The 14880-nt window shown below is 36.1% G+C and overlaps 1 protein-coding gene across 2 annotated transcripts in view; it reads left to right on the top strand.

The window, feature by feature from the left end:
- Positions 1-14880, top strand: part of PLCB1 (phospholipase C beta 1) — a gene marked incomplete at both ends in the record, with an annotated part of 691313 nt that overhangs the window by 521596 nt on the left and 154837 nt on the right. For both annotated transcript variants that reach the window (XM_079720111.1, XM_079720112.1), the window contains 2 exons: positions 2291-2437; positions 14272-14429. In XM_079720111.1, the coding sequence (XP_079576237.1) occupies positions 2291-2437; positions 14272-14429 (305 nt within the window). The remainder of the gene's footprint in view (positions 1-2290; positions 2438-14271; positions 14430-14880) is intronic.

Here is a 14880-nt window from a genome sequence, read left to right as displayed (position 1 = left end):
TAACACCCATTTTTCTATTTTAAAAAGTGCCAGCTCTCGAGTGCCAAAGCATGGGAATACCCAGGACCCGGGACTCCAGTAACACTGATGCTCGAGAGAACGGGCCACCCTGGCTTCTAAAGCTTAATTTAAGCATCTCAGATCTTCATCTTTTGTATCCCTGCTCTATGATTTTCGTTCCTACTAATGAAAGGAACGAAAAGGAAGACTATGAAGAAATTAGATTTTTAAAAAAAATACTTTATCTCTAAATGTTTCATGTTTCAAAATATTGTTGAAAGCTATCTATTGAGATAACTTTGGCCCTAAGAGGCGCTGACTTTGGTTTGTTTCCAAAAATTGAAACCAGTCTGAAAGAGTATATGCATTCCACCATAAATGAATTTCAAAAGAAGGCTTAAAAGGCAATAACCAAAGTGTTCTCATCAATGACAGCATGATTGGAACGATCACCTTGGTAGGTGATGGTTATTTGGAGGTATAAACTATGGCATCTATAAGATTTTTCTTTTTGTAAGATACAGCTCCACTCATCAAAAGCCAATAACCAAATTTCTTTCTATTTATTTATTCCTGGAAAATATTAAAGGTGATTTAGCGATAATGTTTCCAGAATTATGGAACATACTCATTGGTTATTTTGATAAACTTATTGAATGTAAAAAGATTTACACTCTGGGTAAGCAGTCAGTGCTAGCTTTTCCATTTGCAGATGACACGTCTCTTACCATTCAAGAATAAATAATGCTCAAATCAATAAAAAATAGAATTATTAGATATCATGTTTTTACCTATGAGTTTGGCATAGGGGTGAAGAAAAGGCAAACCACTGGTGAAAGAGTAAATTGCTAGAACTTTAACAGAAAGCAAATTGGTTATGTGTAGTAAAAGCTTTAAAAATATGCATAGTCTTTGAACCAGCAATTCTATTTCTGGAAATTCATTCTCAGGAAATAATTAAAAGTTCGTACAGAGATTCAACTACCAGAGTATTCCATACAATGTCATTTATACTAGTGAAAAATGAGAGACAACGCCAAAGATAATGGAATATTACTTAGTTATGTGAGGGCTATATATTTTATAATATATAAGACGTAAATTTATATAACTATATGACACTGTTCATAATATATTGTTCAGTTACTATAAACAAAAGTTTCTAAATCATATACAGATATATAGGATTGCAGCTTCATAAAAGAATTGCACACACACACACACGCATACACACTTTTTTTTTTCTGGAAGCATATACAAGATTTTAATAGTAATTGTCTCTGAAGGAAGAGTTAGGCATGTTCAGAAAAATTTTACTTTTCCTCTCTGCTCATCTCATTTCCTAATTTTTCTTCCATAAATATATACCACTTTTATATTAATACAAAACTTTTTCAACAGGAAAAAAACTTACTGCCCTCTAACATTTACTAGCAAGATCTTTACTGCTCACAAATGCACTGGTGATTGTGTTTGTTTTGTTTGTTTGTTTGTTTGTTTGTGGCTTTGATTGTTAAGGTTGAAGAAACAAACTGTGATGATGAACCAAAATCATGAAGATGACCCTTTCTATGTATTACATAAAATTCACTTTAATAAAGAATTATCTCAGTATTTAGTATTAGTCACCTCAGAAAGGTTACAACAAAAGAAAAATTCTAAATACAATCTGAATAAACTAAATAAAGTGTGGGTCATATTTCTTTCATTTGAAGTAAAGTCATTTTAAATAAGAAATTTAAAGACCTTCTTTTTTATGAGCATTCAAATTTTTATTCCTCAGTATGGTCATCTTTATTTTCTGTTTTAGAGAAAAAAGATCATTATTTGAAAACATTTTCACTTTATTTTAAATAATAAACCACTTGTGAATAATTCTTTTAATTATAAAAGTAACATATTTTCATGATGGAACATTGGGAAGTGCACTCCTAATTCTATCACCTAGAGATAAGCACTAATAACACTTTGCTGTCCATACACAAAGTTGATAAGCATTCTTATATTTAAAAACAGGAGATCAGTGTTCAGGTATTTAACTCCTCTGAAAGTCTGTGATACTCATGTAACTACATTTTCCTCTACTATTTCTGGCATTTGGAGATAAATGTAGTGAAATAGCATGATCCTAGACTACTGTTTATCCACATTAAATTGCAATTGGGGCTACTGTCTTCCATCTTGGATGCTACCAGAGTTTTCTGGAAAAAAAAAAAATTAAAGCAACATGACGCCAGAAACCCATGAAAATAATACATTCACATTCTTCTTAACTCTTCATTTCCTCCAGGACAGATATCAGTGGATGGATTTATGCGCTATCTGAGTGGAGAAGAAAATGGAGTCGTTCCACCTGAGAAACTGGATTTGAATGAAGATATGTCTCAGCCACTTACTCACTATTTCATTAATTCCTCACATAACACCTACCTCACAGGTATGTGTTCATAGTTCTTTGACAATTATTTTAACCAGTCTCACCAAATGTCACCAACCTCTGCTTACTGTTGTTCAGCAGTGGAGGCGTATTTCCTTTCGCTTCCTGTGAAAAGCCTCTGAGAACTGGGAGTCCATGAGCAGAGGCTCCACCCACAAGCAACAATATCATTTCTTCACATCTCTTCCTAAGTTTTCATGTCATCTAAAATGTATTCATGTCTGGTATCTTCAGACCAATGGAATTTTTGCGTAACTGAATTCTTTCTTCAGTAGACTTCAAGCCACTTATAAAGCCACCTAGTTCTCTGGACTGTTTTCATCTACAGGAAATTTCTGTCCTAAATAACTTCCACTCAAGGCAAATTAATAATTTTGCTCAGGTGGACAGGGCTTTAGACATAAACAAATTTCTTTGTGAGTGACAACTTATATATACTTTGTTGCAAATATTATAATAAAGGAGTGCATTTCCTAACTTGACCCTAAATTGAGCACTGCCATGGTTTTTAGTAGATTGTTAAATATTAAAACATATTAAACATATTAATATTAAAACATATATATAATATATATTATCTCAATATAGTTTAGAATAAAAATTTTAATAAATACCAATTTCAATAAACTAAAAATGTTTTTATAATCAAAATACATTTCTTGCAGAATACTCTCTTATTACCAGCCTTAGAAAGACTTTGTAAAAAAAAAAAAAAAACCTACTGGTTAAAAAAAAAAGGACTTTTCAAAACTTTGTCACTTTCTTGCTTCATCACCCAAATGAATATAAGATTTCCAGACCTTAAGACCCACAATGCAACCAAAGTCTGGGGTCTCATTTGGTATCTGTAAGTTATAGGTACTTGCCATGCCTTGGGGGAGGTTTTGATGTGCTTGTGGCTCATTGCTTAGGGGTGTGTGGTTTGTGTGGTAGGATAGACCAGCAATGCCATGCACATAGTGGCAGGGAGGTCCAGGCACTAGGTATTCATGAGAGTGTTCAAGAGAATTTCACAGGGTTCAGCCATCTGGCAAATAAGCAGTTCAGTCTTCTGAATTCCTTAAGGGGATCCATTCCTCTAGGCACAAATGTATGTTGTGCTAGCATCAAATCCAGCATTAGCCTGGTATCCCACACTTGGTGAAAAATAGCTTAGAATAGAAATGACTCTTGGACAGAGATAACAATGTGGCCCCTGGACTGCTAGAATGAGCTATTTCAGGATGATTCCATATCATTTGAGACCATCTTGTCAGAATCATACACTCTGAGTTCTACAGGCAGTTGAACTGCAACTTACATGTTCTTCATGAAAATCGGACTGCTCTCATGCTACTTGCGGCCTGTTTTGTTTCAACTACATACCTACTAAGAGAGATTCATGCTTTAAAACTAATTAGATTCGTGTTTGGCTCATCCTAAACCCTATTCTTGTCATTTCTTGCTGTATAACCAATCACACCAAAACACAGGGACATAAAACAGCCACCATTTTATTTTGACCATATTCTATATGTCAGGAATTCAGACAGGACACAGAGCAGATGGCTTGTTTCTGTTCTCTGGTGTCTTGGGCTACAGCTGGGAAGTGAATGCCTGGGGTGACACAAAAGGCTTGGTTGTTGGAATCATCTGGAGGTTTCAACACCAACATGTCTGGACCTGGGCTAATGACCCAACAGCTGGGCTCAGTTAAGACTGATGACCTAATTGCCTAAAATTGGCCTCCCCATGTGTCTTGGTCTTCCTCACAGCATGGCAGCCCCAGGGTAGGTAGACTTCTTACATGACAGCATATAGCTGCAAAAACAAGTGTCCCAAAAAAACATGGAGGAAGCTTAATTGCCCTTTTGCACTTAGCCTCTGAAGTTCCATACTGTCACTTCTTTCTTTATTTGTCAAACATGTCACAAACCTACCCAGCTTCAAGGTAGCGGACATAGACCACAGCTCTCAATGGGAGGAATGTCAGAATATTCTTAGCCCTGTTTTATTTTTTTTATAAATTTATTTATTTATTTGTTTGTCTTTATTTTGGGCTGCATTGGGTCTTCGTTGCAGTGCATGGGCTCCTCATTGTTGTGGCTTCTCTTGTTGTGGAGCACAGGCTCTAGGAACGCAGGCTTCAGTAGTTGTGGCGCGTGGGCTCAGTAGTTGTGGCTTGCAGGCTCTAGAGCACAGGCTCAGTAGTTGTGGTGCACAGGCTTAGCTGCTCTGCGGCATGTGGGATCTTCTTGGACCAGGGCTCGAACCCGTGTCCCTTGCATTGGCAGGCAGATTCTTAACCAATGCGCCACCAGGGAAGCCCCTTAGCCCAGTTTTAAAATTACTACAGGTTTCATAGCTTCAAGAAGAGAGTGTCCACTTAGCCCACTTTCTTGGATTCAGTTTCTTAGACTTACTACAAAAATTTTGCAGCTCCCACTCAAATAGCTAAGAATTTGTAAAGGATTTTTTCCTTCCCAGAGGTCCTTAATCTTATTTGGTATCATTGATGTATCTGGCAGTCTGGTGAAGCCTATGGACCCTTCTAAGAATGTTAAACGCATAAAATAATGTACATAGAATTAAAGAGGAAAAACTTCCTTTGAAATATTTTGATCAAATATTGAAAAACAAATTTGGATAAAATTGTATATATTTTATTAACACAATTTTTAAAAATTGTATAAATAATACGTGTGATATTTGCAACAATTGGAATATGATATGAAAATATCTGTGATTTCTACTGGTGACAAAGTCACTGTCCTGCTAGTACTACAGTGATTTGTGGCCTACATTCATAACTTAAGAGAATGTTAAATTGCACATAGTGATTTGAGTTAAAGATGTAATCTTTTTTCTCATCCAAGTTTGAGGAGGTCTATAGAACCTCAGGTAAAAGTCTAGATCTTTGATTTGACAGGATCCTAAGCAATATAACTTTAAAGACTGACACATGTTTGAATCTTGCATTTATCTTGTACTTAGGACCCCAAAATGCTTAAAAATACTTAAACATATGTTCAGTTAAATTTTGGACATTGCATGTTGTTTTATCTATCTGGAAGTCACACTATGCAATAATTTTACCAATAGTTTTTTTTTAAGTCCAAAAATGAATATATTTACATCCATTTGTATCTGTATTATTTGCCATATAACAAATCAGGCAATGATACCAAAATGACTGAATGACAAGACTGACTGGGTATATATACATTCTATTCTTTTTACCTTCTTCCAGAGTATATTAATTTTTCCCTTTTTGCATATCATTATGGACAAAGTTTTCAGAGTTTACATAGGTTCACTCAACCACAGCCACTATTCTCCTTTTGATGTTCAAATCATCTCAGCTTTGGTCAGTGGAAACATATTTTAGGCTGGCTTCTCTCTCCTCTTGACATGACCCAATGATCTTTGAAAAATGTCCTTGTTTTCTGGCACATAAAGATCTTCCAGGCTCATCTTTCTGCACCACGCATGGAATCAGACTTTCCCCCCAATGATCCCTTGTTCCTTTTAGTGTGAAAAAATATGCATATGGGTAACAGCAATTTGAACGCTGTGCTATGGAATGTTGTTTCTGGACCATTTCAGTGAACAAAGCAAGAAAAGATACATTTTTCTTCTTGTTAAGGCACAATAATTCACATAAAGATTTCTCCTCCTATCTTCCAATTTAAATTCTTGATTCTATAGCTGTGCTTCTTATATCAATCTTCATACCTAACAAATTATACATAATTACCCATTTGCTTTACTGACAACACAATAATAGTTCCAAGAAAATTGTTCAATATCAACACAAACAATAGAACTACAAAATACTGTTCAATTTTTCTCAGCATTCTTTTTGTTTTTTAACTGCATTTTACTAAGGATTTTTAGTCCAATTAATTTCTTCCAGAGTCATTCATTTGCCCTCTCTCTGATTAACTTGGTCAGCACAAATATGGTAGAGAACTTGGCTCCATTGTGTCAGTTGGGTTTGGGGTGTTACCATATTAATGGCCAATAGTTTTCAGAAAGTAGAGTTTTCAGCTACTATAAGAGAGAAGGGTCCACTCTACTTTTTGCTGAAGAAAGAACTCAAAGAGCTGTCTCCAAATTTCTGTACAATGATTTCATATTATGACCATCTGATATACATGATTTCTGACCAAGTAAACCAACTCTCTCCCCAATTTTTAAATTTCTAGTAGGATTAGAATTCACATCTTTTTAAATATTCAGTTTTTAAAGCTATGTTACCTATGTTAGACCATGTTCTGATCTTTAAGGTTTTTTTTTAAACTTATCTTCCTCACGTTTCTGAGACATGTATTTTCATACCAGGGTTTGCATTACATAAATCTCCATTCTTACAATATTACCTTGTCCCAATACCAGGCAAAATCTCTTATTTTCCTGCAGGGGAACTAAGGAGAATTCCATATAATTAATTTTAAAATTTACATATAAATTCTAATATAGGTTCTTGAGGTTTTGCCTAAAATCCTCTTCTAACAGGTAAATTTTGGTTTTACTCCATATGATATTATTAGTGTCCTTGTTTTAATTATAGAGAGTCAGAACTCTTATGTCTCAGAGACCTTTGGGTAAACATCTATAATATAGAAATTCAAACTTCCCAAAGCCTATTAAGAATGTTATAAAATAAAATTATAACCAAGGTATAACCCGATAAAATCCAGTTAAATGTTAAAATCAATACCTAGAAAATGAGTTAGATTTTATACTTTACAAGCAGTTCCAGAACAAGTAGAAATATTTTCTACAGAAACATTATTTTATGGAAGGGGTATGTGATGGAAAAAGAAAAGTTTTCCTGTTCAAATGAGATTTTAAAATGCTAGATTCAAACAAAGGTTGGCATCTACTGCAATATGTTTCAAATATAGGGGGAAGAAAAGCTTACAGATTCACTCACACTAATGTTATGATCAGCCCTCCTCCCCCAGTCATGACCATGCTAGGTACTTCCTTGGAGCATTTTAAAAACAAGTATTCCTGAGAAATGCCAGTCTAAATTCAAATAAGGAGAACTTCAATATTTGGAATGTTTTCTTTTGAGCATTCAAAGGAACCATAAAGATTAAACATACAGTATAAAAACCAATCAATTTAGCAATGCATTATTATTATGATGTCTATTTCTCTGCTCATTATTGCCCCTTTGTTGACTATCAAGACACCCAGAAGGAAAAATAAAATCCAATCACTGAGAGAAATACATTCACAGAATGAGTTGATGTTTAACTACGATGGTCATTTTCTAGGGTTTTGGATAGACTTGGCAGTACATCAGGTAGTGATTATGGTTTAAATTATTGTTTTTCCTTGAGGAATCTACCCTTATGACTCAAAACAAGATTCTCGGGGCTTCCCTGGTGGCGCAGTGGTTGAAAGTCCGCCTGCCGATGCAGGGGACACGGGTTCGTGCCCTGGTCCGGGAAGGTCCCACATGCCACAGAGCGGCTGGGCCTGGTGAACCATGGCCGCTAAGCCTGCGCGTCTGGAGCCTGTGCTCTGCAACGGGAGAGGCCACAACAGTGAGAGGCCAGCGTACCGCAAAAAGAAAAAAAAAAGAAAGAAAGATTCTCTCAGGACTGAACAGTGTGCATTCATTTCAATTACAGTTTTTCAGCTCTTCATAAATCTTTCCATACTCTAAACCATTTGGGAGATAATGGCTCCATATACTCAGGAAAAGCAAAGTGGCATATCTCTGAATAATTAACATTTTTATTCAACTTGGGAAGTAAAACATTAGATTGGAGGTTTTAGTTATCACTCTGATGAATTAAACTATCTGATTATTCAATTCCACTCCTAAGGTATATGTTCTTGTCTGAAGAAAAGTTCAAAAAACGGTATAGTTTTATCCTTTAAGGTATAGTTTTCCCCTTGCCAATCCACTACCAACCCATGCTTAGTGTCACTCCCTCTCTTTACATCTCTCCTATTCATTTAGTCCTTAGCATATGCAACTTTTTTTTTTTTTTTTTCCGGACGTGCAGGCTCAGCGGCCATGGCTCACGGGCCGAGCCGCTCCGCAGCATGTGGGATCCTCCAGGACCGGGACACGAATCCATGTTCCCTGCATCGGCAGGCGGACTCTCACCCACTGCGCCACCAGGGAAGCCCACAACTTTTTATAATTTATTTTTGGTTTAAAGCACACACAGACCTATGAAAGTTGGGTGGTAGAATGGAAAGAAGTTGAGCTTAGCAAATAAACAGACCAAGTTTCAATTTGCCTTTAAGTAAATTAAGTCTTCTAAGCCTTAATTTCTTCATGTGAAAATGAAAGTAAATTGAAACAGCCAGGGTATTTTTGGGCTATGAAGAAGAGGATACTATTACTTAATGGCTTAAACATTAAGAAATTTACTACCTCATACAGCAAGAAGTCCAGCAGCAGAGTGGTTGAGGGTTGATTAAATCAGGAATTCATTGATGTCATCAGAGACCCAGATGCTTTCTATCTTTTTGCTCCTCTTATGGTTTCTTTTCCTTTTTTTTTTTTTTTAATATTTATTTATTTATTTTGGCTGTGCTGGGTCTTAGTTGCGGTATGTGGGATCTTTGTTGCAGCATGTGGGATCTTTACCTGTGGCATGTGGCATCTTTTAGTTGCAGCATGCGGACTTCTTAGTTGTGGCATGCATGCGGGATCTAGTTCCCCAACCAAGGATCAAACCCTGGCCCCCTGCATTGGGAGCATGGAGTTTTACCCACTGGTTCACCAGGGAAGTCCCATCCTCTTATTGTTTCAAGATGACTGTGCACCCTGAGCATTGCCTCCATAAAAAATAAGCTCCAGGCCCAGGGAACATCCGCATCTTGTGGCGCTTTGTATGAGTGAGGTTTTCCCCAACCCACCCAGCAGACTTTCTTTACACCCTATTAGATGTAGCCCATAGTTAAACCATATAGCAATGCCCTACAATAAGTACTAACATGGACCACAGAACCACTGTGACTGGCTGAGAAGAATTAAGATTTATCCCAGGGCTGGAGAGGGGACCCTGAAGCATATCAGAACCTAAATAGATTATTCTGTTGGCAAGGAAAAAGAGAAAGAAATGACAGCCAGAAGCGTAATAGTGCAGTGAGGGTGTAAACTCCCTGGCACATAAGAGCCTTCTTCTTTGTTTGTACTTGCCTCTTTACCTAAATGGTAAGGTAAGGAAGATGTCTTGTGTCATTTTTGTATCCAAAGCAACCAGTATTTTGCCTCCCACAGAGAATACTTGAGAATATGCGTATATCCTAGTGATGAGGCTCCTGTAATCAGTAAGGCATATGCTTAAAGTTCTTTGCCCACTTGCCTAAGCCATCCCATGGCAATTGGATCTATGTTCAAAAGAGGTTCATGGTGATAAACCATAATGGAAAAGAATATAAAAAAGAAAGTGTGTGTGTGTGTGTGTGTGTGTGTGTGTGTGTGTGTGTGTATATATATATATATATATATATATATATATATATATATATATATATATATATAAACTGAATCACTTTGTTGTGCAGCAGAAATGAACACAACATGGTAAATCAACTATACTTCAATTAAAAAAAATAGACCTTAATGGTCTTACTGGGGCAGCAGACAGATAACGCAGAAGAGAGAGATCAGATCAAACTGATGGCCCTAGAGACGGTCAAGATGAACAACACATCCTCTGTATTTTGGATAGTTCCCTCAAGTGTAGCTGTTGGTTTCACAGCATTTAAAGCAAGGAGGAATGGTTCCCATATCCATTTATTGAAGGGGACAGTGTTTATTGAAGAAAGCCACTGGATTAACAAAAGTTTCACAATCTGGAAACTTCTTACCCTAAAGATTGAAGAGAAGACAGCAAATAACGATAAATATAAATAGAGGCAATTAATCATCACACTCCACAAGATGAGAAATTTCTCGGAAGCTTGTGTTAATAGACAGATTGTTATTTTCAATTTTCTTGTCTCTTCCATCCATGGATGCCTTGGGTAATCTGAGACAAAGCTCAAGTGAATGAAGCCAGCTGCCCAAAATGAATGCAGTCAAGTGAGAAGTTTCAGAGCTCTGACTCGGGGCAGTATTATGAATTAATCTGAGATGGAGCTTCAGCTCCAAAGTTCAATCATAGTCTTGTAATGTACTCCAGAGGGTGTTCACAGCCAGGCAGAGATGATGCCAGATGCTAGTTTCAGAAACAACAAGGGTTGAGTGACTCATGACATATCATTAATCCAAACCTGTGGCAATCCCCTGGCCACAGAAGCTTTATTTATTGGATCTAATCAAATGGAAATATAATGGTTGGATAGGATATAATAATGAGGAGTTAGGAATTTTAGGGAAGAAAAATAAATCAGCTTTGAGACTAAGCAGAAAACGAGAGAGTAGTGGCGAATATTAATTCACATATTTGGAAAAAATCTCCATAAATGAAGGAAAACATACAGAAAACCTAATATGCATTCCAAGCAATAGGACAGTTATGGATAAATGTGTATTTTCTAATGCTTTCTTTGGAAGATTTCCTTTTCTAATGCAGATTATTCATTTTAATAATGAACAAATTTACCTTGGAGGAATTATTTTGGGCTTAGATGTTGGACAATAAATACAACACAGGCACACATGCACACACACGCAAACACATATACACCCTCCTCCCCCATTCTTTTTTTTTTCGCAATCATTTCCATCTCTAACCCCATGCCTTACCATGTCTTTAAAAACATTAACTGATCAACATTCAAAAAGTACATCAAATTGCTTCTATTCTCTCTCTCTCTCTCTCATATATGTATATATATATATATATATATATATATATATATATATATATATATATATATACATATATATATATATATATATATATATATAGCAAGCAAATCCAAAGAAATGTTTCTGGAAACTTCTTGAATCTTTTATGACAGAACACTCTAGTGTGGATTAGGTATTTTTCTACCTTCAATCTATTATTAGATTGAAGCAACTTGCTTACTGGCAAGTTCTTTACTGGCAACTCCCTTACAGAAGTTAGTAACACTTAACAGAATATTAATGAAATTGCACATTATTGGATATAGTCAGTAATACACTTAAACAATTTCCTAGGTAGTACACAAGAAAATCTGCTCCACTCTTGAATGGCTGTGCAGTGGTCTGAAGGAGCTAGCATTTTTAAAGAATTAACCTGATAACTGTTTGAATTCTTCACTTCTTTAGCTAAAGTAGCCCTCCTTTAAGTTTAGGAATAACATATAAATGATCATCTTTTCCCCTTTACTACCACTCTCCATTTTTCCTTTATGCAGCAAAGACCTTTATTACAACAAACTTTGAAGCAATTTTAAATGGCAAATTGATTATCTAGAATCAGGAACTTTCTAGATTATTTTGTCAGCATTTCTGCTTTTGCAAACACTTGTGTATTTAAAATGTCCTATTTTTTCCAGTAAAGAAAAGTGATTATGCAAACCTACTTAATCAGCCTTTCAGTGCATTTACTAGGGCTCTATAGAACCGAAAAATGTCACCCTTTTGTTATGCTGATATCAGATGTTTTGACATGCATATAAAAATAAAATTAAACCAATAGGTTTAATCCCATTTTCTTTGTCCTGTGTGTCTCCACTGGACAGATCTTGTCCATTTCAAAGTCATTTTGACAGTTTTCATCAATATGTCATCTTTTAAATGACTGCTAAAAAAAATGATGAAAGCTTACAGTGTATAAGTCACAGAAAATCTTTAATATGGAAAAGCAAAAACTTCCATTTGTGTGTTTGATGTTGGGCTTGTCTCAAAACTTATTTATTATTAATCTTTAAAAAATAATTTATCAAGGGAATTCCCTGGCTATGCAGTGGTCAGGACTGAGGGCTTTCACTGCCGTGGCCCAGGTTCAATCCCTGGTCAGGTAACTAAGATCCCGAAAGCCACATGATGCAGCCAAAATAATAATAATAATAATAATAATAATAACTTACCAAAAATTAGTACCTTCCATCGACTTCTTAAATGAAGCAGAAATAGCTTGCCTTCTCTTTCTGCCCTCAGATTTCTTGGGTGCCTTGATTATTACAATTCTTATCACTTTACTAGAGGATTTCAGTTCTGCTTCCAAAGGTTTTTAATTTTGATAAATTTTATCTATTTTCTTCCTTTGCTACTTGTGCTTTTGGTGTCATATCTGCGAAACCATTGACTAATTTAAGTCACAAAGATTTACCTCTACATTCTCTTCTAAGAGTTTTATAATTTTATCTCTTACAGTTAGGAGCTTAATTGATTTCAAGTTTTTTTTTTTTTTTTAATACGATGTGGTAGGAATCCAACTTCATTATTTTCCATTTAGCAATCCAGTTGTCCCAGCACCATTTCTTGAAAAGATGATTTTCTGCAATGAACTGTTTTGGCACCCTTGTTGTAAGTCAATAAATGTGAGAGTTTATCTCTGGGGTCTCAATTCTATTCCATTGATCTATGTGTCTAATCTTATGCCAGTACCACGCTGTCTTTTTTTTTAATTTTAACATCTTTATTGGAGTATAATTGCTTTACAATCGTGTGTTAGTTTCTGCTTTATAACAAAGTGAATCACCTGTACATATACATATATCTCCATATCTCCTCCCTCTTGCGTCTCCCTCCCACACTCCCTATCCCACCCCTCCAGGTGGTCACAAAGCACCAAGCTGATCTCCCTGTGCTATGCGACTGCTTCCCACTAGCTATCTATTTTACATTTGGTAGTGTATATATGTCACTGTTACTCTCTCACTTCCCCCTCCCTGTGTCCTCAAGTCCATTCTTTAAGTCTGCGTCTTTATTCCTGTCCTGCCCCTATGTTCATCAGAACCTTTCTTTTTTTTAGATTCCATATATATGACCACACTCTCTTGATCACTGGAGCTGTGTAGCTAAGTTTTGAAACTGGGAAGTGTGAGTCTTCCAAATGTTTCCTTATTTTTTAAGATCATTTTGGCTATTCTGAGTCCTTTAAATTTCCATATGAATTTTGGGATCAGCTTGTCAATTTGTGCAAAAAAAAAAGCCAGATATGATTTTGATAGGAATTGAATTTGTAAATCAATATGGGGAGTAGTGCCATCTTAACAATTTTGAGTCTTCTGCTCCATGAACATGGGATGTCTTTTCATTTACTTAGGTCTTGTTTCTTTAACACTGTCTTGTAATTATAAGTTTTATACTTCATTTGTCAAATTTAAATTTATTCCTACAAATTTATTTCACTTTTGCTAAGAGAATATTTAGCTATCCGAAGCATTTGTGCCTTGGACAAACATGACAGAAGGTTTGACTTATATAATAGAATAGCCTGTCAACAATACCCCTTCATAGGGAGGGTCAGAATTAAAAGACTGAGTTTTGAAGTTATAATCCTGATCTTCCACTTACCAGCTTTGGAAACTTGGGCAAATAAAATGCTCTATGCCATTTTCATTATTAGAAAATAAGCATTTAAAAGTAAAGGTAGTTCTACCAGGTAGATTTTTATGAAGATTAAATGTAGTAATATACGTAAAGTCCAAAGAACTATAATTGGCACATGGTAAGCCGTTAATAAACGTGAGTTATTGTTATTGTTACAATGCTCTCCTCTTTCTATTCTCTCTTCCTCAAACCACTGCTAGGGAGCCACAATTCCATTTGGGATTGTGCCACTACCTTCTGGTCTGCTGAGGCAGGAGAAAGACTGAGAACTGCTCAAGGTCTTGAACTCTGTTTTCCTATTGTTGACGAGCTTTTCTAGGAAGCCACCAGTGTCTTCCTTGCTTTGTGGGAGTCTGAGCTTCATTTCGTTGGCGTTTTACAGCTGGCCAGCTGGCTGGAAACTCCTCCGTCGAGATGTATCGCCAAGTGCTCCTGTCTGGTTGTCGCTGTGTGGAGTTGGACTGCTGGAAGGGAAGGACCGCAGAAGAGGAGCCAGTCATCACCCATGGGTTCACCATGACCACGGAGATATCCTTCAAGGTAGAGTGAATGAATATTGCTAAGAGAGGAAGCTGGGGAGACCTGACACCTTTTTGGGTAAAGTCTGCTAAGGTGGAAAGTCCCAGTGGTCCCAATTAAGTCCGTAGGCTATTAATCATCTATGCAATTTCAGAGGCTAAAATTTAACAATTCATCCATGATTAACTAGTATCAGGAGAACTGCTAACCAAAATCTAAAGAAACTGTCTTATTAGAGGAAATATCAATTTATTTGTCTATTTAACACTCATTTTTTTATTGCATTTTATCATTGTGAAATATAACATACATAAAGAATACATACAACTTATTTGTACAGTTCAACCAATGGATATGAAGTGTACACCCATGTATTTACCACCTAAAGCAAGAAGTAGAAAATTATTGGCACCCCAGAAACACCCATGTACCTATTCCCATTAGAATGACCTCCTTACCTCCAGAGATTACC

Source organism: Hyperoodon ampullatus (genome assembly GCF_949752795.1).
Source record: "Hyperoodon ampullatus genome assembly, chromosome: 14".
Classification (NCBI taxonomy): Eukaryota; Metazoa; Chordata; class Mammalia; order Artiodactyla; family Ziphiidae; genus Hyperoodon; species Hyperoodon ampullatus.
Note: the sequence above shows the minus strand (reverse complement) of the source record. Positions and strands in the feature narration are given on the sequence as shown.